The 25,271-nt window shown below is 33.5% G+C and overlaps 1 protein-coding gene and 1 long non-coding RNA gene across 3 annotated transcripts; one reads left to right on the forward strand and one right to left on the reverse strand.

Moving 5' to 3' along the window:
- Window positions 1-1,638: 1,638 nt before the first annotated feature.
- On the reverse strand, window positions 1,639-5,470 carry LOC104646442 (uncharacterized). 2 transcript variants are annotated; one of them, XR_011220041.1, is made up of 2 exons: window positions 3,986-5,470; window positions 1,639-3,747 (listed from the first exon to the last, which is right to left on the reverse strand). It is a non-coding gene; the product is annotated as an uncharacterized lncRNA (long non-coding RNA). The 2 variants fall into 2 exon arrangements; XR_002027357.3 differs by having other exon boundaries at window positions 1,639-3,763.
- Window positions 5,471-21,689: 16,219 nt separating this feature from the next.
- Window positions 21,690-25,064, forward strand: LOC101243868 (cyclin-U4-1). The gene is given in 2 exon segments (NM_001318001.1): window positions 21,690-22,065; window positions 24,651-25,064. Coding segments are annotated over 2 exon segments (591 nt in total). The 5' UTR covers window positions 21,690-21,736; the 3' UTR covers window positions 24,913-25,064.
- The last annotated feature ends 207 nt before the right edge of the window (window positions 25,065-25,271 follow it).

Below are 25,271 nucleotides of genomic sequence, written 5' to 3' on the forward strand. Positions count from 1 at the left end.
TTTGAGTGAATTAAAAGTTGAGTAACTTTCTGAGAGAAGAATGCATAGTTGAGTGACCATCTGAGGTATTAACTCAAAAAAAAAAGGTGAAGATAAAATCAGATTTGCAATTGTATTGACCGTTATTCTAATTGTATTCTTTACATTAGCAAGTTTTCATATCAAACAAGGTAATTCATATACAAATTTACCTTTTCCTAATTAATTTATCTTTTAAACTACATTAATCTTAATAAAATATTATTCTAAAAAAATTGTATGTATTTCTTTTTCTTTTAAAACCCTTTGACCAATATAAAAGTGTAATCTCCTTTTATCAATTAATTAGAGTAATATTTTATATTTTCTTAAATAATGTATGTCTTATATATAATATCATATTAATTGCATCATTATTTCTCATTTATAAAATTATTAAAATATATTAATAAAATAGAGAATATACTTATTTCTTAATCATTATTGCAATTTGCCAATATATTTCTTAATTTTGAAGTTAATATGAAAAAATGGTCCGCAATAACTTCATTGATGATATTTTAAACATATTTGGTATTGTGAAGCAATTTAATAAACTATATTGTTTTATGCATTAACCATTATAATTATTGTATCTTAACTTTAAAATCAATAATTAATAAGTGTTTATCATCCTTCGATTTTGAATGTATCGAGAAGTATTTTTTATTTTTTTATTAGAATTTTTTTATCGTTATCTAAATAAAAATAAATGATGAATTACATACATAAAAATTAATGATGGTTACAATATTTTTATTAGGAAAAAAAATGTATTAGGACATTTCTTTACCAAAAATTTACCAAAAATAATAATAAGACATTTTTGGGACAAGCAATTTGACAATTTTCTGCATAACTTATCGTAGTTAAAGTAATTTAATGAAGTAAAATACATCTATTCCTCTATTCACTTTTAGTTATCTATTATTTCAAATATAAATTTTACTTTTACATGTTATTTTCAACATATGAAAAAAAAATTATTTTTTCTATATCTTATCCTTAATGCTTATTTCTCAAATGACTTTTTAAGACCCAAATGTGACAATTAAAAATGAACCGAGACAATATTTGTATCTATTTACATTACTTTAAAAGCATAAATATCCTTAATTATATTAATTAATTAATTAATGTTGCACACGTGCAAACCAAGTTCACTTAACTAGTTTTCGTAAAATCATGAAGATCATTAAAAATATTGATTAAATCTTTGTCTTTCATTAAACGACTTTACAATAGACAAATATTATTTACTATTTTTCTTAAATAATTATCATTTAGTTATTAATATTTAACAGTTTGAAATTAATTGAAGTTTTTTGACGACAAAATTAATTGAAGTTGTATGACATTCTTATTATTTAGATATATATAACTTTATTTTAACATAAATTATTTTACAGTTTGCTTCACATATCTTTTTTTTTTTTTTGTATCAATCTTTGGAGCTCGATGGCTTTTACTTTTCAACATATTTCAATACATTCATATATACCAATTTTTTCAGATAAAAATAGCACGAATACAAGAAAACAAGATATATACAGAAATATACATGCTACATATTATGACCTAATTGGTACCTATGCAATTAAAATTTTAAACATATACAAATTAATTAAATTTCATTTTTTCTAATTCCGTTTATTTAAAAAAATAATGACAAGAATCAAGTTGCTTGAATAAACAATAAAATAAAGTGAAATTATAAAGATTAAAGACAAAAATTGAATGATATGTGAAAGTTGAAGGTACGAATGAACAAAAGGCTGATCAAGAATATGGCATTAATGAAGTAGGCGCTAATGATCAAGATGGAAGCACTAATGAACAAAAATTTAGGTGCTAATGAGTAAAATGATGTTCAAGATGAGGACGCTACTGAAGAGACTGATGATGAAGATACAGGCGCGCCTATGAATTGAATGAAGATGTAGATCAACTAGGTGATGGAATAGTTGATATGAACCAACAAATGATGAAAATTCAGACATTGATAGACTTTGTTACTTCTCTCTTTCATTTGAATGATTATTCAAATTTCTGCTTCCATTTTGTAGTGACAAATCTTGTAAGTACGTATGTCTTCCTTAAGAAAAGGAATTTGTCCATTTATCGGGGTCTTAAAGGGGCGTGGAAATGCAAAAGAATTGTTGAATGGAAAAGAGATGTAACTTCAGTTCCTTCAGAATTGGTAGTCAATTCTATTTCTGGGAAGATTCATATTGTAGTTCTGACCAATCTCAAAATACAAAAGTAATACAGGGGAAGGAGAAGATTTTTTTGACCTTGTTCATGACCCGTTCAAGCTACAACGGAGTTCCTTTGACGAACATTCAGAGCTCGGAAAGGCCATTCTTCACTGTTTTGATTCAAGCAGTAGGCAGTGAGCAACTTTCACTTCCTGAAATCTCACAACAGTTAATAAAGAACTTCACATTGATACATTACATGACATAATAAAACAGCTTATACGAAGAAGGAACAGCATGAAGTGCCATTCCTATGCACGGTCTACATTTAAAACGCGGCAAAATCGTTTTCTTTTTTTCATCAGAAATTTCCTGCCTTTTTAAAGTACAAAAGATGAGCTTCATACTGATTCCCTTACCAACTATACTTGAGGCATGCATGTTTAAGGTGATTCCATTCAACTTCAATGTTGTGGACAATAGTAATAAGTATAAAAGGATAGTTAACTACTCTGATGGCAGGATGGTGCAACTTCAAGTTAATATGCAGTATATCGTTAATACAAGAGGAAATTAAGATTGAGACTAAAGTCACAGGCAGTATTCATCAATCCGTGTCAAAGATATCCTGAATGACAATTTGTGTCCTACATGATGTCCTACATGTAACGTGTATTAAGACACATAGGACTCATATGTCAACTTGTTTAAATTTACATAAGCTTAAGTGTTAATTTGTGCACACCCAAAGTTAAAAAGGACATAAAAATGAAATGAGGTCAAGGTAAAGAGCATATTTATGAATCATGCCGTAATAGAAGGTATGTGCCCTTTTAGCAGAGTAGCTACATCAAGCTCCTCTGTTCCTGTTTTGGCAAATGATAACTTTCCATTCAAAAGGATGCAATGGTGATTCAAGTTACTGTGTAATAACTCGTAGGAGAAGTAGAATGGCCAATGCAGCTATCATTCACCATATCCAAAATATCAATTCCTATACCCGGAAAATGTTGTGAGTCTCACATGATGCCAGTTTCCATTGCAAAGAGGACTTTTATTTGCTTGCTCTGTTTATATTACATTCTGGTTTCTCCTTGGCATTGCGAGGCAAGTTAATTAGGGGTCACCAAGAATAGCTACTTTCTTCATTCTGGAAGATCAAGAACCTCATCATCGATTGACTTTACAGAAAAATGATAAACAATAAAAGCAAGTAAATTTGATGGTGCATTTCGGGATTTCTTAAGCGGTATCTCATATTACAAGAAAAATGGAAATGACTGGGCCTATTAGCATACTCCAGTAGAAAATAGACAAGTTTTGCTTCCCTACCAACTGCATTTGGGACATGATAACAATAAGCCACAAGTACAACTTATGACAATCCACGTTTCCAGAAAATGTTCCCTGAAAATGACTTCTATAGTGGAAGTAGAGAATACAAGTTTGAAGTGTCATTCCACATTGATTGTGTCCTCAAAATCCTCCAACACATCTCATCTTCATCCCCACGCCCATCACCCTACCAGCCCTTACATTTGAAATACCTACTACACCATTAGTTTGATCTAGAAGACAAAATTATTGCTTAATAAAAGTAGAGCATGAAGGGAAAATGACTAACGATATCCTCGAGCAATATGGTTTAAACACACCCTTTACATATGTACTGTTTATATTTGAGATAACAAACAGAATTCAATAGAATGTGACGAAAATGCACAAAGTGCAACTCTTACTAGTCATTTTGTTAATAAAGTGTTGTTCACCTGAGTTTTTCTAGCCTTCCTTTTTGTAGCATTCTTTCTCCCTTCTGCAGATAAAGGACAAACTAGGCTTTCAACGTAGATTTCCGCTGAACGCCAACTGTCAAAGTTAAAGTTAATAACCTTGGAATATCTGAAAGAGTCATCCTTTGGATTGTATGTCATGATGTTAATTCTTTGATCAAGTGAAGTAGAATAAGTCATGACTTTACTAGATACAAAACAAACCAAAATTTCACCTTTATTTGATATGAAAGAGGGTGGAAACAGGATATAATTATAATACACAAAAGGATCACCGGGATACTCGATAGTTAACATTTTTGTCCAAGATTCTTTAACTCCATACACCTTCATAACCCAAACATCTACCTGACTAACCATATTATCACAAAATATAGAAAAATCACTTCCAAACACTCCAAGTCTCAAAAAAAATGTCCTATTCCATAGGAGGGCTGCTCCACCTTTCCCCATTTCTCATCAGCCAAATCAATTGAAATAATGTTCCCGTCTTTATGCATATTAAACAAATCAGGGCCATGAGTAATCCAAAAAAGTTTTCCATTCACAAACTTGCCCGATATATTTAATAGCTTCTTATTAGGACATTCATCGACACATTTCCAAGAATCACTATTTAAACTATATATTTTAACCTCAACTTGATCCCGACTCCTATATTTCAAAAAAATAGCGACTACCTTATAATCATACTTCATCATATCCAAAACCATATAAAGGCCAGCAATCTTTCTTCATTAATGTAGGTTTAGAATCTGGCAATTTTTTGTACTTCCTGATTGATGGATTCCACAGAACCAAGTCATATTCCTCAATGGCAAGACAAATCAATCCATTGACAGAACCTACCATCGAAAAATATTTGTGCAATTTCTTGTAGGGGTAATCCAAGTCAAATGCTTCAGTTACAGACTCATAAAGTAAGGAACTAAGAGTAAAATCTGTAAGTGTATACTCATAAAGACCATTCATAGCTGCACGAAAATTCATAGTAAGCAAATGATGGGTGTAATCCTTGTTGCTATTAGTGGATAAGCTGAGATGGGTGTTGATAAATTCAGTGCTAGAGATCAAAGCAAGCCAAGCTTTCGAAACAGACCTGAATTTCAAGAGCGATTTCACTGGTACCCTGAGAGGATTTCAGTGATGAGTTCTGCTGGCAACACAGGAATTGTCATCAAGACTGAATTTTTCATTGAGAATGGTTTGTGGGGTTTTTCAGATCCCATTGTACATGGAAGGCTCCATCTTCCTTGGATTCCATCTGAGTAGCAGAAATTTGAACTCTTCATTTTCGCTATGAACGAGTAAATAACCTTGTGTTTGTGCTTTGAGAATTTTCCCCAAAGTGCTTCTCCGTTTCAATTTACCTAGTATTATGTGAGCAAGATTAATTTTAAGGCTATATCGATGGACAGCAGGACAAGTAATAATTAATTTTGAGATTAGTTTTAACTTAACCTTATTTTCATGTTTATTTAAAATAATGTTTGATTGAAATAAATTATGGGATATTTTATTATAAATTAGTTATTTCAGAATAGTAATATTATTTTTATGAGGGTAGATTAAATACAGTTAAACATTTGATAAAATTTCACTAAATGAGTTTTGGAAAAATTAGAGTGCACAAATTGTATTTTTGAAAGATGAGGAACAATTTCGACATAATTGATCCTTAAATAATTAATCTAATCAAACAAGTCCTAAGAGAAAACTATATCTGACTACATAATAATAAAAATTTGCTACTTATTACTTATTATGTCTCATTATGTATTATAAATCTTTCTAAATCGACTCGAAAAAAATAATAGATCACCAAGTTTTATAGTCATTTAATTTTAAAATTTATTTTGTACAATTTTTGAACTAGAGTCCAATAATATTAAAATTACAATGATATGTATTTAGTGAATAATTTGTATACAAATTAAGGGGGGAAACACTCAATGTTGATCTAAACTAGGAAAACGCAAAATAATTAAATCCCTAATTTTAGATATTGACTACATAATATACCAACTAATTGCTTAATCATGCAAAAAAACCGGATAACTTATTGTTGTGCATTAGTGATTTGCGTCTTTTGTGATCCATTAAATTTAGATAACTTATTGTTGTGCATTAGTGAAATGATATGAAGGAGAAAGAGGAAAGAAGCTATCAAAACTCACTGTATCAGTGAGTAAACCTGCAATGCAGCTAGCTATGGATAGCTGGACATTGATGGTGATCAGCGAGAAGAAGAAGGAAAGAAGAAGAGAGTGTTTTATGAACTTAGCCAAGCAAAAACTGCTATTTCATTCATCACCAATACATTATATACATGTGACTAAGAACCTTCTAGACTAAGAATCAAAATGTAACTAACTAAGTAACTAACTAATACAACTAACTACCAGAATTATTAACAAACTATTAGACTACTGTTAAGATAGATAAGTGAGGTTAGTTGTAATTCTCAATACCCCTCCTCAAGTTGGTGGTAATGATCTTACAGCCAACTTGTTCAAGATGGCAGCATGTTTGACACTAGTGAGAGACTTGGTAAAAATATCTGCTAGTTGTTCACTTGTAGGCACATGTTGAATCAAAATAAGTCCCTCTTGCAGCTTGTCTCGTACAAAATGGCAATCTACTTCAATATGTTTAGTTCTTTCATGAAAAACAGAATTATGTGCTATGTGAATGGCAGCTTGACTGTCACTGTACACAGCAATAGGAGAAGGGTGAGGAATAGTTAACTCAATGATCAGCCTATGTAACCAAACCAATTCACCTACCACTTTTCTAAGTGATCTGTATTTAGCCTCTGCAGATGATAATGAGATTGTTTCTTGCTTCTTGGACTTCCAACTAATAGGGCTATCTCCAAGTAAAACCAAGTATCCACTTACTGACCTTCTGGAATCTGGGCATGTAGCTCAATCTGAATCACAATATGCTCTCATGGTACAATCAGAATTTCTTGACAAATAAACTCCCAATGTAGGATCCTGTTTTATGTATCTAAGTAAGTGAAAAGCTGCCTGTAAATGAGGAAGTCTGGGATCCTGCATGAACTGGCTCAGCTGTTGAACACTGAAGGCTATATCCATTCTAGTGTTGGTAAGGAAATTTAACTTCCCCACAAGTTTCCTGTAATAAGTAGGATCAGGAAGAGGATTTCCTTCCTTGGCCCTGAGTTTAACATTGGGATCAAGAGGGGATGATAAAGATGTGTAGTTGGAACACTCATACTTCTTCAGTAAGTCCAATACAAACTTCCTTTGTGAAATAAGAACCCCTTCTGCAGTGTCAAGTATTTCCATGCCCGAGAAATAGTGAAGTCTACCAAGGTCTTTAATCTTGAATGTCTCATCCAAGTACATCTTTAGTTGAGTGATCTCAATTGTATCTGTGCCTGTCAAAACTATATCATCAACATAAACTGCCACAAACACCACCAGTGAATTAGATTTCTTGTAGAACAAAGAATAATCATAGTGTGAGTGCGTATAGCCTCTAAGAGATAATGCCTCAGTCAATTTAGCATACCAGTGTCTGCTGGCTTGTTTAAGGCCATATAAGGACTTGTTAAGCTTGCAAACTAAACCTGGCTCACCTACATCAAGACCTTGAGGTACTGACGTATATACTTCTTCATTTAAATCACCATGTAGAAAAGCATTATTGACATCAAGTTGAAACAACTCCCAGCCCTTTTTCACAGCACATGCTATCAATGTTCTCACAGTAGTCATTTTAACAACAGGTGAATATGTCTCATTGTAATCTATCCCAGCCTTTTGAGTGTATCCCTTAACCACCAATCTGGCCTTGAACCTCTCTATGCTACCATCAGCTTTATGTTTCACCTTATAAACCCATTTGCATCCAATGGCTTGTTTCCCTATAGGCAGTTTAACTAGATCTCAAGTTTCATTTGCATGTAAAGCATCAAATTCTTGTTCCATTGCCTTTTGCCATGCATGACTGTTTGCAGCTTCTTCATAAGAACATGGCTCACTGTCACAACAAATGCTTTCAACCAAGACTTGACTTTTAGAAGCAATGACTTCAGGGCTTATGTAATGGTGTTTATTAAGAAATGTATTGGATGCCAGGTTATTGTTGGAAATGGTGTTGGTGTTGGAAACAGAATTTGAGTTGGTTTTTTAGCTTAGGGAGTGACAGAATATAATCTTTTAAATGATGACGTGTCTTAATTTCTCTGTTGGATTTTCTCTGTGGTATAGGTGGATTTGGTAATTCAGTTTGTGTATGTGATGATGAATGTGGTGATGTAGGATTAAGAGACAGAGTTGTATGATCATCAATTACATCCAAATGGTTGTTCAACAATGTATCACAAGGTTCATAAAAATCAGTAGAACAAGGTTTTAAAACAGAAGGAAAAATGTAGTGTTTTCTGAAGATAAAGCAAATGGAAAAATCTTTTCATGAAAAATCACATCTCTTGAGATTTGTATTTTCCTTGTGGCAAGACTCATTACCTTGTACCCTTTGATTCCAGAGGGATATCCTATAAAGACATGAGGGGTGGTTCTTGGCTCTAATTTGTCTCTATGGACCTTAGGTAGTGTGGGATAACATAGGCATCCAAAAGACCTCAATTGACTATACTTTGGTTTTTCTTTGTAGAGCATCTCATAAGGACACTTGTTTTGGAGAAATGTGGAAGGAAGTCTGTTAATGATGTAAGTGGATGTAAGGATACAATCACCCCAATACTTGGTAGGTAATTTGGACTGAAAGAGGAGAGCTCTAGCTGTTTCAAGCAAGTATCTGTGCTTTCCCTCTACTATGTTGTTTTGTTGTGAGCATTCTTCCCCATGTGCATTGGCTATAATCCTTCTTCCTCTGAAGTTCTGATTGTTGTTTTGCCTGTACTGTTGTGCATTGGACTATTGTGCATTGTTTGTTCTACTGTTAAGAGTATTATTTTTTGGAGGATATCCATGTAGCTTGTAACACTTCTCTTTAATGTGACCTTGTTTCTTACAAAAATCACAGATCATAGCACTCCTATTATTGTTGATGTTTGAATCACTGTTGTTTTCAAAGTTTGTTCTATAACCTCTACCACCTTGTGATCCTCTACCAGCATTTGCATTCAATGAAATCGATTCCATAGGTGTACGACTATTAGGTCTGTATTCTCTTTGTTTTTCCTCTTGAATCAACAAAGAGAAAGCCTGTGCAGTAGAAGGAAGAGGATTCATCATGAGTATATTCCCTCTGATCACAGTGTAAACCTCATTTAATCCCATAAGGAATTGTATTAAACGTCTGTCCTGTTCAGACTTGTGCACACTATCCTTGGCACCACAAGTACAGGCACAAGTACATATGCTCTTTGCAGTCAAGGTGTTCAACTCTTCCCAGAGCTTTTTCAGCCTTGTATAATAGACAATGATGTCTAAAGTTCCTTGAGTTAGATCATCAATTTCCTTCTGAATTTGATACAATTTCGCACCATTTGTTTGGTCATATCTGTCTTCTAGTTCCTTCCAAAGTTCAGACGAATTGTTGACATACTCAACACTGTTTGCAATCTCTTTTGTAAGAGAATTCAAAATCCACGAGGTTACCAATCATCACACCTCTGCCATTGACAAGATTGAGGAGAATTTTCAGCTGTCTTCACACAGCTTCCATCAATGAAGACTAGCTTGTTCTTCACTGACAGAGCTCGTAATATGCCTCTTCTTCAGGATCTGTATCCAACCCCATCAAACTGAGCTGGAACAAGTGATATTCCTGGATCATCTGAAGGATGAACATAGAAAACACTGCTTGTATCAATTCTAGCAGCAGTTTCTTGAGTAGTGGTTTCTGTCATGACGAAGTAACAAATTGAAAAACAAAAAACAGATCCAAGATAGATCTCAAGGATACAGAAACAAGAGAAATCAACGTGGCTCTGATACCATATCAAAACTCACTGTATCAGTGAGTAAACCTGCCATGCAGCTAGCTATGGATAGCTGGACATTGATGGTGATCAGCAAGAAGAAGAAGGAAAGAAGAAGAGAGTATTTTATGAACATAGCCAAGCAAAAACTGCTATTTCATTCATCACCAATACATTATATACATGTGACTAAGAACCTTCTAGACTAAGAATCAAAATGTAACTAACTAATACAACTAACTACCAGAATTATTAACAAACAATTAGACTACTGTTAAGATAGATAAGTGAGGTTAGTTGTAATTCTCAATAGAAGCCATAATGTGTAATTACGAGTTAGATTTACTGGAACTAGAGAGGAGACGATGATTTCTACATTAATCAATCTCCAGCTCTAAATCAACAAATTTACCCAATTTTGGTAGTGTTGGATAGTAACAAGTGATGCTTGTAATTCAATTATTTACTTTTTCTTAATCCTTTTTGCTATTCATCATAGATAGTGTACTATACCGCTTAAGGTTGCACCATGTTCCGTCTTAGACATCAGATAAGTTAACAACGGTACAGTTGTTTGTGTTATTGCTTTAAATGGACGTTATGCCCCTAAATCGAGTAAGAATAAAGAGCATTAAGAGACATGGAAATCTTGCATTACTTTTATTTGATTTGTGTCCATTTGCTTAGAAGTTGAATGGAAGCAACTTTGAAAACATGTATCGGTGGTGTTCGCAGGGAAATCGAACTCGTCTATTTGCTGAATTTTCTAATGGAAGTGAAAATTGCTAACTGATATGTACTATTGAACAACTAATCTTCTACTACTACAATGAGGAAGGATGGATTTTCTCTGTTTCTTGGTTTTTGGTCTGAAAGAAACAAACTTGGATTAAGCTTATTCGTTACTTCTCCAAGAATCAATCCTTAAGCGGTCATGTCAATATAAAAGTCATAACATATAAACGTGTTCTTTAATTTGATCTCAGAATTGAATGTGCATAAATAAATATTTAAATTTATGCAAAGTTAAACAAGAAAATATACATGTCCGTGTTGTATTGATGTGAAATCCATCCATTAGTAAATTTACGAAATTGTTCATCTCTAGAGCTATTGGTTTCTATTTCATGTGTGATTTTTGGATATAATGAGCTTCAGGATGATTTTAAGGTAAAGTGTTTTTTCAAAATTTGAGTTGTGACAATTCAAATCTTGCTTGTCCAACGAGAATGACTACAATTGAGTTATGACAAGTCACACCTTGTCAATGCCAAGATATATAGGGTGTGTTTGGTACGAAGGAAAATGTTTTCCTGGAAAATAAGTAGATATTTGATTTATTTTCTCATATTTGGTTGGTGAGTAGAAAATATTTTTCGAAAAAATATTTTAGTGTTTGTTTTTTGAGTAAAAAATATGTTTTTTGGGAAATATCTTTTATTTTTTACTTGAGTAGAAAATAATTCTTGAAATTGAATATTTTTTTAAAAAAAAAACTCATTTTTTTTTCATAGTGGAGTGGGTGGGGTAGGGTAGGGTAGGGTTGGGGGCTGGTAGGTGCTAGTGGGCTGGGGGTGGGGTGGCTTGGGGGCTGGGGCTGGTAGGGTGGGGTGGATAGGGAAAGGTTGGAAGAGAGTTTTGGAAAATGTTTTCCTTGAATATTGAAGGGAAGTAATTTTTCTTAAATTTGAGAAAAATAAGTTAATTTGAAAAATATTTTCTGAAACATTTGACCCAACCAAATATGAAAAAATTGGAAAATATTTTTAGTAAAACGTGTTCCCCATACCAAACACACCCATAGTCTAAAACTCTAAATCGTGGTGTTGTCCAACAAGTCGAATATCCAATTTTATCAATCCACATTTACATCCTATTTATTGCATCTTGTACATTCAAACTCCTATAATTAATAATTTTAATATAACATGATACATCAATTAATCAAAATATTCATCATATAAAATAAAAGTTATCCAAAATTACATAATCAAAATAGCAATTTCAAAGTGTCATTCAACAACAATATTTTTTTAAAAAATCCTAAATATGATTTCTACTAGATGTTTGGTTCTTCATCAGAAAAAGAAACAATATATTAATTGACAGACAAAGCTAATGATTATACTCCAAAAGATAATTTCAATTCAAGTTCTCTACTATTTTGACTAGTGCTACCATTCCACACACACCTCTTGCCCTATGATTCTTGGTGAAAGGTTTTTAATTTTTATTTACTAGTCAATTTGCTATTTAAAAATGTAATCGCCTTATGGCTTAAATTTTCACTTTAGCATATTGTAAAAAAAACTTCTTTCATTAGTTTCTAAACATCTATAAAGTACTTCGAATCTAGTTGACAATTTTTATATCTATGTAATGACTAACCCATATTCCATCGATATCAAATTAATAGACTCATTAACTACTACATTATAACTTTGTTGATATTTATTTTTATATAATATCTTAATCATTTTTCAAACCGCCTTCAATGTGTTGTTAATATTTCCAATCATCAAATGAAAATGCATAAGAATCTATCATGTTAAGCACCTCCTCGTCTACGTAATTCCCTTCTCTAGTGTAATTTTAAAAAGTCAAAATCATTTTTAACCACTCAGGACCCGTTTGGTAGGAGGTATTAATCAAAAGAATTCATAGATTAAAATTTAGTCCAACAAAAACATTGTTTGGCTACTTTATTTAACCTAATCCATGGATTAGTTATACCTCATACAAGGTCTTATTTTATCCCTAGGTTAGGGAGGAATAGGTAATCCAAGGTTTGTTAAACCTTGGATAAGATCCCTAAATGACTAAACTAACCCTTTATCCTTTTTTTAAAAAATCTCTTTTGTAATTTGATTTCCTTTTTATTTATATTGGAGTGGTTATAAATGTTCTTTTTTAATTCTCCAAATTTGTTTGGTGTAATTTAATGATTTTACTAATATTTTTTTCTTGATTTTTTTTATATTCAAGATAATTTGTCAATTACCCACTTGAACTATTGTTTTAAAAATAAAAATAAGCTTTAGGTATTATCAATTTAAGTAGTCTTAAATCTATGTTAAGTGTAAGATATACTTAACTCACAAAAAATTATAAATACATTGTGTCATCACTGATCTTCTTAGTGGTACATCATATCTTAAAATTAATAACAATTTTATATATATGTATTTGATTTAACTAATTAAATGGAATAAATAATTCTTAAAAAAAATTATCCGGTCCGATAGTTATCTACCTTGACTTAGTTACATGAAATAAACACTCATAATAACACAAGGGTATATAATAGGAAAGAATTTTTTCGTAGAATTATAAATTAAACACAAAATTAAGTGGAAAGTAGTGAACCAAACACTTGACAAAAAATAATCTCTGCATTACTAATTTATGCATTACTAATCCCTGCACTATCAATGTTTGTACCAAACGACCCTTCAATGTCTAAATTTTGTATTAGAGTCTCGATTAAATTCGAATCGCACACTGCAAAATTTATTTAGATACGAAAATTCTAACGAAATTTTCTCCATATTCAAAGTTCGAATCAAAACTTCTAATTAAAAGTGAAGCAGTCCTATCACTGCACCACAACCTACCTTAGCCCTATGTACTTTAGGCATATACCTTGAATATAAACACCAATATATTTCATCACTGCACCACAACCTACCTTAATCCTATGTACTTGGGCATATACCTTGAATATAAACACCTATATATTTCATCACTAACGTGACTAGCACAAATTTGAGATCACTAGACATTCCCAATCAAAGAAAAATAGAAGGCCGGGGGTGGGGGTGGGGGTGGGGGAGATGGAAAAGGACAACAATCTTTATAATAGATACAAGTGCAAATGTGTGATAATTCTATTGGACCAACATGATAAATGATGTCTCCTATCCATTTCCAAGTGTACATAGGGTGTGTACCTATGATTTTGGTTATTTTTATACTTTGAAATAAATATTTTGTAAATGGTGTGATAATAATACATACATGAGCACCACTCCTTGTCAACATTGAATAAAAATCTTGTGTTCCCTTTTTTTTGGTAGTATTTTGAGAGTGGTGTGTCGTAGAACATGCAGGTACTCCCACAAAAGTTCACATGGATACTCACATGGGTGATAATTAATCCCCTCCATATTTATTTGGTTATTTAAATCTTATCAATAAACTTAATTACCATGATGTGGAATGTTAATTATTATATATAAAAAGTAAATAACTTTAGGACGACTAAAAAGGGCAAGACACTTAAATAATTAAATTGACACGGATAGAATAGTATTACCAAATGATAAGGGGAAGAGGGAAGAAAGCCTAGTACCAACAAGCTTCAAACTATCAGAGGATTAGTAAAAATAAAGTTAAGATATAAATTTGATTGATTTGTCTTTTTAACTCATTAAAATTTTAAAATTATAAGTTTAAATATTCTTATTAAATAGTTATATATATATATATATATATATATATATATATATATATATATATATATATTTCATGTTGAAGTTATTGAGAAATCAATTGAACTCATTATTAATATTGTTTGGTCAAGTAACTTATATATTATCATAACATGAGTTTTACTTTTTTTGTTGAAAGAAAGTCAAAGTATCACCAAAATACTTTTATTTTTTCTAAAAGAAAAGTATAATTTTCTTTTATACTTGGATTATTCTTTCTTTAGAGGAAAAAATTGGAACTTTATAAATTGAAAATGTCTCTTCTCATATCAAGAAAACAATAGCAATCACAATATAGTCATTAAAGAGTTCTGATTTTTGGGAGACTTATTCTCTTTGCAGTTTTAATATTTTTCTTTTATATGTAAAGTCAATTGACTAAATTCAATATCGTAAACTTTTATAAAAAAGTTTTTCTTTGTCATCTGATTTTGTTGCGTTTATGACTTGAAATTATAAGTTTCGGCATGCCGTATTGAATCTTTTGAACCCAATAGTTTAATCTGACCTACATATCAATTCAATTTTTTAATGAAATGACATTAATTGAACTAAAATATGTTGAACTTATAAATGAGAAGATCAATAAACCGCTCAAACATCAACAGATTAAGCTAACCATATTTTCACGCATTACAACAAAAATAACCATTAGCTGCATTTAATTCTTAATGCCACTAAATATGTATTTTTAGCGGCAATTGTCACTCTTTGTATATGTCCTAAAAACTTTTAGCGACATTGGTTCTAATGACACTTTGAAGGAATATTGATTGTATTGAAGTGTTAATCTAATAAGGGAATACATGGGAGATATATATAGGAGATATAGGAAGGAGTACTAATCCTAATAAGACTAGGATTAAGGAGTACTAATCCTAATAGGACTAGGATTAGTACACAGTAAATACTAATATTATTTAATACTAGTTATTTAATACTATCTGTTATTATCCCCCCTCAAGCTGAGCAGAGCGGAAGCGAACGGAAGCTTGGAACTGAGGTAATCGTGTTGTCGGCTCGGGAGAGGCTTGTGAGAATATCAGCCGGTTGTTCTTCAGTGGGTACATATTGCACAGTCATGGTGTCGGCCTGAACTTCATCGCGAACAAAGAGACAATCGGTATCAACATGCCTCATTCTGGTGTGTAGAACGGAATTCTTGGCCACACAGATGGTTGATTTGTTGTCACAATAGAGAGCAGGAACAGTGTGAGTGGCGCGGAGTTCGCGAAGAATATATGTGACCACATGGTCTCAGCAGCGAGAAGAGCAAGGGCGCGGTATTCAGCTTCAGTCGAGGACCGAGAGACCTTGGGTTGTTTTTTTATACACCAGGAGATCAGGTTCGGCCCCAAAAAAATGAGAAACCTCGATGTAGATTTTATGTCATTTTTATCATTCGCCCAATCTGAATCTGAGAACCCCCGAAGCTCCAAGTCCCCGGGTCGAATGAGTAAACCACGACCAAGAGTGTCAAAAATGTACCTGAGAATGCGTTTTAGACAATGGTAATAATGTTCACTTGGTTGATGCATGCGCTGAGCAACTCGGTTGACAGCAAACTGGATGTCAGGACGGGTAATGGCCAGATACTGTAGAGCCCCAATGAGGCTGCAAAAGTGGGTGATATTGGCAAAGGGGGTGTCGGCTCCATTCGTAGACGAAGAGACTGCCATCGGTGTTGGTTGACTGGTGCATTTTTCCAGTCCAGCTTTCTGCAACAGATCTCGAGCATATTTTGACTGATGAAGAAACAAGCCGCTGCCTGTCCGAGAAACCTCCATTCCCAGAAAATAATGTAACGGGCCAAGGTCCTTCATTTTAAAGGTAGTATGCATAGCTCGAGTGACATCCTGAATGATAGCTGCAGTAGAGCCTGTAATAATGATATCATCTACATAGACAAGAAGAATGATTGTACCGTGTGCTGAATGTCGAGTAAACAGACTCGTGTCGTGTACGCAACACGTGAAGCTGAGTCCCTGGAGGAACGTTTTCAGACGTGCGTACCAAGCACGGGGAGCTTGCTTGAGCCCATACAGAGACTTCTGGAGTTTGCAAACATGTTGAGGGAAGCGGGGATCAATATAGCCCGGTGGTTGCGTCATGTAGATAGTTTCATCAAGCATGCCATGAAGAAAAGCATTGGAAACATCCAACTGATTGATGAGCCAATTGTTGCGCACGACGAGTGACAGTACCAGGCGAATGGTTTCCTGCCGAATAACAGGACTGAATGTCTCGGAGTATCAAGCCCATACTCCTGATTGTAGCCTTTAGCAACCAAACGAACCTTGTACCTAGAAATACTGCCATATGCATTGTGTTTAATTTTGTACACCCATTTACAGCCCACTGGGTGCCGCCCATGGGGCTTAGGTACAAGAACCCAAGTTTTCTGATCGATCAAAGTCTTAAACTCGTCATCCATAGCATGACGCCAATAAGCATTTTTTGAGGCAACAGAGTAGGTTGTTGGTTCACTATCGGGAAGGGGTGTATTTGATAGTATGGTAGCCTGAAAGGTTTTGGGTTTAAAGATACCGGCTTTGCCACGGGTTAACATGGGATGAGTATTGGGGGGTGGCACGTGCGGTGGTGATTCAGGGGTGGCCGGGAAAGATCCAAAACGGATCGGGCTGGAGATGTTGTGGGTATGGGTGGTTCGGGTTGGTTGTGAGTGTGGGTGGTGGTTGCGTGTGTATTGTGGGTGACGATCGAAGGGGTGATGGGGGATGGTTGGGTAGTGGGTGGAGGTGTGGGGGAAGGTGATGAGGGACCCTGTGAGTATGTTGGAAACAGAGGAAGGACGCCAATGAATGATGTATTTGTGGAGGAGGAAATAGACTCGTAGGGAAATTCATTTTCGACAAATTTGACATGACGAGATATGTAGACTTTATGAGTTTGTGGGTCAAGACAGCGATAACCCTTGGAGGTAGGATGATAGCCCAAAAAAATACAAGGACGGGATCGGGGTTGTAATTTGTGAGTAATATGAGGGCGTAGCCAAGGATAGACAAGACACCCAAAGACGCGGAGGTTGGTATAATTGGGAAGTTCTTGGTAAAGGAGTTGATAGGGTGATTTGTTGGAGAGGGTGTGACTAGGCATTCTGTTAATGAGGTAGTTTGCGGTGGCTAGAGCTTCTACCCAAAAGGAGACAGGGAGATGAGATTGATGTAGAAGAGTAACCACCGTTTCAATGAGATGGCGATGCTTACGCTCAGCCACCCCATTCTGTTCGAGAGTGTATGGACAGGAGGTTTGATGTATAATTCCCAGGGATTGCAGAAACTGGCCAAAGATGTTATTTACATATTCCTTTCCATTGTCACTTCGAAAAAGTTTAACATGAGAATTGAATTGTGTTTTGACCATTTTTTTCAAAAGTGACAAAGGTGGTGTATGCCTGTGATTTGTGTTTTAGTAGGTACAACCAAGTGTATTTTGTAAAATCATCCACAAAACAAATATAATAGCGAAAACCAGCAAATGAAGGAACAGCAGTAGGACCCCATAGGTCAGAATGAATAAGTTGAAAATGTGCAGTTGTACGCTTCTCAGATAAAGTAAAAGGTAATTTATGAGATTTAGCAATTGAACAGGAGTCACGATTGTTTACATGAATGGAAGAAAAACCTAATTGAGACATTAAGAAATTTATTATTTGAGTAGACGGGTGATCCAGACGACTGTGCCACAACAGACTGTGGCCATCAGCCGAAAGAGCCACCGGAGCCACAGAAACGCTTTCTGAAACTGGGTGGGCAGACGAACTTGTGCCAGGAAGAACGTACAGACCATGCTCACAGGGGCCCTGAAAAATCACCCTCTTGGTAGTATTGTCTAGGATCTGAAAATCATTAGAGGTGAACAAGAGTGAACAATTATTGTCTTTTGTGAATTGGTGAACTGAAAGGAGATTGGTTTTAATAGAAGGGACGTGGGTAAGGTTACCTAGGTGAAAGATAGCGGTGGGGGTTTTAATGGTACCCGTGCCAGTGTGAGAAATATTAAGGGACTCACCGTTGCCAACAGTAATACCATTGGAGCCATGATATGGATTTGGAGCGTTAAGCTTGGATAGATCAGAAGTAACGTGCGTGTTGGCCCCAGTATCCAACAGCCATTCAGAGGAGGGGCCGACTTGAGATGCATAATTGGCACGGTTATCACTATTTCGGCTCTCCTCGTACCGAAACCAGCAACGAACAGCGGTGTGTCCTGTTTTCTGACAGATTTGACAAGTTGGACGATCCCGCTCGTAAGTGCCCTGCCCGCCGTTGGAAGATGACTGCCTGCCGCTGTCGAAGGGCAGGCTGTTGTTGCTGCCGTGCTGCTGACCGTCGTACGACGGACGACTGCCCTACCAACCGCCGCGCCCGCGGCCTCCGCTATTTCTGCCGTAGCCGCCGCGACTCCCCTGCCGGCCGCCACCACACCCCCCGCGATAGTTCTAGCTTGCGGTGAGGGCGGTGGCCGACTCCATAACAGCGGCTTCTCGGAGAAGAAGTTTGCTCTCCAAATCCACGTTGATTTCTTCACTTTTTAGCCACGAGGAGAGAGTAGCCAGGTCAACGGGCGTTGGACTGATGCGAACCGCCTGTTTAATGGAGGAGTAAGTTGATGGGAGCCCCCGAACGACGCATATGACGAGATCTTTTTCGAAAATGATTTCGTTCACTGTGTCGAGGGCTGTGATGATGGTGGAGACATCGTCTAAATACTCCGCCATAGTTTTCGTGCCTTTGGTAATTGTGTGGAGACGATCCCGCAATTGAAAAATATGAGAGTGGGAAATTGATGCATAGCATGTTGCGAGGGCCGTCCACAGGGCTGAAGCAGTTGTGTAAGATCGGACGTGTTTCTGAACCGTGGGAGAGATGACCGCAATCAAACATGATCGGATCTGGCCATCCACGACTTTCCAGGCGGCATAGGCCGGATTAGTTTTTTCTTATTTGTCCGTGGCGGTGATGACTGCCGGCGGAGGTTCTGTGCTTCCATCGACGTATTTGAGAAGGTAATTGGCCTCAAGGGCTGTAAGAACGGTGATTTTCCATGTAGGGTAATTTATGTCTGATAATTTTTCGGGAATCAGGGCATGAAGATGCCTGAGAAGGAGTTTAACGCCAGAAAGAAGTGAATCGAGAGGATCCACCTCGGTTGTCATGGCAGCCGCCGCCCAAGAGAAGAGAGGGAACGATCGGTGCCCTAAAGAGAGGAAAAAAAACCTAGAGAAAAGAAGATCTAGGTTTTCTGGCTCTTGATACCATGAAGGAATATTGATTGTATTGAATTGTTAACCTAATAAGAGAATACATGAGAGATATAGGAAGGAGTACTAATCCTAATAGGACTAGGATTAAGGAGTACTAATCCTAATAGGACTAGGATTAATACACAGTAAATACTAATATTATTTAATACTATTTATTTAATACTATCTGTTATTACACTTAACTAATACCGGTAAAGACTTTAACACTCTTTATTAGTGTCAATATTTAATATCGCTAAAAGTTATTTTTATTGTAGTGACAGGTCTAATTTTTCTATCCGAACCTTGTTATAACATAAATTTAACCATCCAAACAAAGCTCACCAAACTTATTGCTTTCTTTTTTCACACTGATGACATGAACATTTTACTTTAGTTTTTATCAACCTATTGACTTTAGCTTGATTAAACTTCACATTCTTCCAAAGCAAGTACCAACTCTTAACTAAAATAGTTTCTAAGCATGATTTCTTAATTGAACTAATTTTACAATTACCAACATTTGGTGCTTTCTGGTGGGCGGTGGCTGCGTTTAGATGAAGTTTAATAATGCTAAAAGAATTTATTAAAAATAATTAGTTTGATTAGGATTGATGTGGGGAGTAATTAATTACATGAAAAGAGCAGGTTAGATGTCAACAGCCAATGTCAGATCAGACATTTCCAAGCACTACATTTTTACAAATGCTATCTAATTATTAAACAAAAGTTTTTGATAAATGATTTTAATGGAAAATGTGAGTCTAACATAAGTCAAGTAATAAAAAACGGAGGAAATAGTAATGAGACTATCAATAAGTGTTATACTAGTACTAATTATACTATTAACTTAACTATATGAAATTGTAAAATAACAATTCCATAAAATAATGTTGCTATATATCTAAGTGATGATAAAGCAAATTATTATACGCTTAGAGGTAAAGCCTGAATAACCTATGATGCCTAATATACCATATACTTGTGGCCTGTGGGATACAAATATGAATTAATTATGTAAAAATCATCATTATTATGTGAAACTATAGAGTAGGCCCCTTAAAAAATTATAATAATCTTCCCTTTGTCACATAAATCTCTCCTCTAATTTAGTTAATCCCCTTCTTGATCACTTTTCTTCTTTTAAAAGATAAGTCAACAATACCAAACTCTACTGCCATACGTTTACGAGTAAATGTGCCATTTTACAATTTATCATCTTGAGTAGACCAATGAAAAATAATTTCTTTTTAATTAATAAAATCATACAAAGACAAAATTATATCCCCAAATTTTTTTATTTATATTCTTGATTTTATATTTTATATTTGTTCTGATAAATTCATTTAAATAAATTAACTTGTCATTTTTATTATTTAAAGAGAGATGTTTGGTGCTAAATAAATGTGTGTGTGTGCGTGTGTGTGATTTTCTAATTATTTGTAGTATAAACAATTTATATAATTGTACACATATTAAAACTACAACTTTAAATTTTTATGTATATATGTAGATGGTTTATTCAATTTTATAACTATCACTTACGGTCTTTTCGGATTTAAAAATAGATAGTCTATCTTTTCTTAGTTGAAAATTGATCAATCAATTTAAGCTTTTTATAGAGTTTTAATCCAAACATAAGATTAGTTAGGAATTAATAAATCAAACACTTGATTAAAAAAATATACATTATTTATGCGATACTTATTTATGCATTATTAATCTCTATATTACTAATCTCTGCTTTATTATTCTTCGTACAAAATAACCCCCGAAAGTGTTATATAAGCCGATTAAGTTGAGTTTGAACGGATGAATTAAATTTGATAAATAACTTTAAAAGTATGTGCAAATTACAAAGCCATATATCTTGGCAATGTCAATGTCATAATTTACACTATTGGACTTTTTTTTTTAATTACAACCGACGCTCATTAGTTTTATTTATTTGGTATATATTAATAAAATAATTACTATAAATAGAAGTAAACGAAGAGTAGAAAAAGAGAAGATAGTTCACAGCTAAGAAAACAAAGACATTGTAATCCAAATCAATGGGTGAAATAGATAAATGTGATGAAGAAATGCCTAAATTTCTAAATTTGATGGCTTGTGTTGTTGAAAGAGTAGCTGAACGAAATGATGTGAAGAGTAGATCAAAAATTTCTATATTTGATGGACTTAGTAGGCCTACAATTTCTGTCCAAAGTTACTTGGAGAGGATATTCAAATATGCAAATTGTAGCCCTTCTTGTTTCATCGTCGCCTATATTTATCTTGATCGGTTCTCACAGATGCAGCCATTGTTGCCCATCAATTCTTTCAATGTTCATCGCTTACTCATTACAAGCGTCTTGGTTTCGGCTAAATTCATGGATGATATGTGAGTTCGTTCAATTCCCTTTCTTTTCACATAATATCATAGAGATAGCGATCACATTATTATATATATGCACAAACAAAACATAGAACAGAGCTAATAGGGGGGGAAACAGAGTTTTGCTTCACAACTTTCTACACTTTGGAAATTTTTTTATGACTTATGAGATGATATGTTTAAGATCATCAATTTTGAGATTTTTATAAAAAAATATGGTTAATCAGATATAATTGTCAAATAAATTGAAACGATTGGAGTAATTGTTTACTTTGTAAAGTGAGTAGTATAACAGGTCATTTGCCGGATAGGATGATGACTATATAATGATTTGATATTTAGAAAATAGATACTTTAGAAAGAACTTTCTTAATTATAATGATTTGTTTTTGGTTCGAAATAATTGTAAAATTAATTATTTTGAAAAATAAATTATTTTATAATTATGATATAAATAGTTTAATATTAAAATTTTATTTTTAACTATTTTTTTTAAAATATATTATTTTTATCGTTCACACTAAACTAAAACGATCCTTTAATGGACTGGATTTGAGAATGCCCATAGACAGGTAGATTCCTGCTGTTAGTTTTTTTTTTTTTTTACATCTACAAATACTAGTACAAATTAGTGAAAGTATACGTAATTATTTTTTAATAATAAAAAATCATAAAAACCATTACCTTGAAATTGGTGCCACACAGTATGAAAACTCTTGTGAAAGAGTAGTTTGTAAGTATCCTGACTTTGACACAATTAGTTAACTTACTAATTCTTCCAACTTCCTTGACCTTACATCATTAATTCCTTAAATAAATTGTTAGTGTCTAACCTAAGAGAATTATCTTTACCTACACTGATTGCTTTGTTTTTTTAAATTAAAAAAAAGGCACCTAAAATGTGAAGGCTAAAAATACAGCTAAATTTTGATAGATAAATTTATTTTGTATCTATACTAATAAAAACTTAATAAATATTTGATGGAATAATCAAGAAGCAATGGAGCTAATTGGGTACATGTGCAATTAATTATTTTTTTTAAAGCGTACAAGGTATATTTAGATACCAAGTTGCCGACGCCGTCCTGAAGCAAAAATAGTGTCAAATAAGAACATGTGAATTTTGGAAATGTCCATGTTTCAAATCCAGACAAAATCACCACAAGATATGATGTGCTGTCTTTTGTCTGCTGACCTTCCTAACATTTTTACCTGGCTATCAATTATTTCATTAACGTAAATGATAAATTATAAAGTTGAATTATTCTTATTATAAAAAAATAATATTTTTTTAAAAAAAGTATAAGCATCACTTTAATCTGTGTTCGAATTCTCAGAGACACACTTATATTATACTCAGGTCTTATTACTTCCTGAATTTATTTTATATATAATTTTCTATTCCTTTTCAGCCAACGTGACACTATCATGTAGACCCAATATGTGTTGACATTTTTTTTCCAGTTAATGCTACGTCGGCCGAAAAGAAATATAAAATTATTTATAAAATAAGTTCAGAGTGTAATAGAACCTTAGTATAGTATAAGTGTGTCTCTGAGAGAAAAAATATTAAAGTTTCGTATTTAATTAGTACTTTAGTTGGACTCTATAGTAATGATTTATGTAAATTTTATTAGTATTGTTATAGTATAATATTAGTTAATTTCTAGTTTAAATTTGCCTTCTACTTATGAAATGCAAATTAGTTAAGCTTTTGTGTGACTATGAATCATTTTATTAAGGGTGAAAGAGTAATAAATATTGTTTGCTTATACTAATAAATAAAAGTTTTTATTAACATTAATATTAAATGTCATATAATCTACATTAATAGGATTAGTGCTTTGTGAACAATACATAATTATAATTTTTTAACTATGCCTAGCTCTGTAGCTTTGACATTTTTCTTTTTTTGGTCGGTTGATCTTCTATTTTGTTTTTGTTTTTTAAAAATAAAATTAAAAAAAATGATTTGGTAAGTGGAATATCCAATTGTAGATCTGAAATCTTGATTTTTAGAAAGGCATTATTAGCTGTCATTCAACTCTTTGCTACTGTCACTAATTAAGTTACAATTAATTTGCTTTTTTAGTAGCTTTCAACTTAATTCCTTGATGTGAAGTTTATAATCAGTGATCCTCCACTACAGCCCCCCCCCCCCCCCCCCCCAAATATTTAATCATATTTAAGATCTATTTGTCCTACTTATGTTAACATAATTATGATTTTTAAGGCACTATGACATTTTAACCTAAAATGTTAAATTAGATCAAAGGTTGTTTAACAGATATTAGATGTACGTACATTTCAAATTTTTCATAATTTAAATGTTAATGCTTTGGAAAAGTAAATATTTCAATTATTTTCTTTTGAGCCTCAGTTAATCTGAATTCACTTCGGTAGATCTAATGACCTTAGGAGTTAAAACAATGCTCCCTATGCAATAATAACTTTGTTTTTCCGATTCAAATGTAAAATGTCTGATTGAGAATATAAAAAAGATTACTTAAACCATAAAATTTTGAATTTTCGCGATAAATATTTCAATTGTCTTGAAAGTTGAAAATGTTATATGTTTTTTTTCTCTCCAGATTTTACAACAATGGTTACTATGGGAAAGTAGGTGGAATAAGCACAAGAGAGATGAATCTACTAGAAGTGGACTTCTTATTTGGAATAGGGTTTCAATTAAATGTGACTCCCACAACGTTCCACACCTATTGCTCTTATCTCCACACTGAGATGTTGATGCTTGAAATCCCAATGCCTCTCAAAATTGTCAACCAACAATATTGTTACGTTAACGATGATGAATCCTCCACTCACGAGCTAGACGTTTCACAAATAATATAAACAATATTAGACTAAATTTTGTCACTAGCTAGGTCAAGATTCTATACTACTCCTTGGCCGGCTTTATCAAGTTGTAAACAAGAATTATATGTTGCAACTTGTGGATTCTTCATGTTCGATTTTTGAACTTTTTCTTAATGAGTTTTGCGGCAGAAATTGGAACTCAATTAATTTGAGATTTTGAGTTAATGATCGTTTTATTAGTCATGAGGATAATAGAGTTAGTAACTTCAAATATCATAAAGACAAATGTTAACATATTATAACAACTTTTTAGACACTAATGCAAATGGACTCTTAGAGGTATATTGTGTTTTAAATCATAAAGGGCGAGTCAAAAAGTTGTTTGTTTTGAGGCC

The sequence above is a fragment of the Solanum lycopersicum genome, chromosome 3 (genome assembly GCF_036512215.1).
Source record: "Solanum lycopersicum chromosome 3, SLM_r2.1".
NCBI classification, from domain to species: Eukaryota; Viridiplantae; Streptophyta; class Magnoliopsida; order Solanales; family Solanaceae; genus Solanum; species Solanum lycopersicum.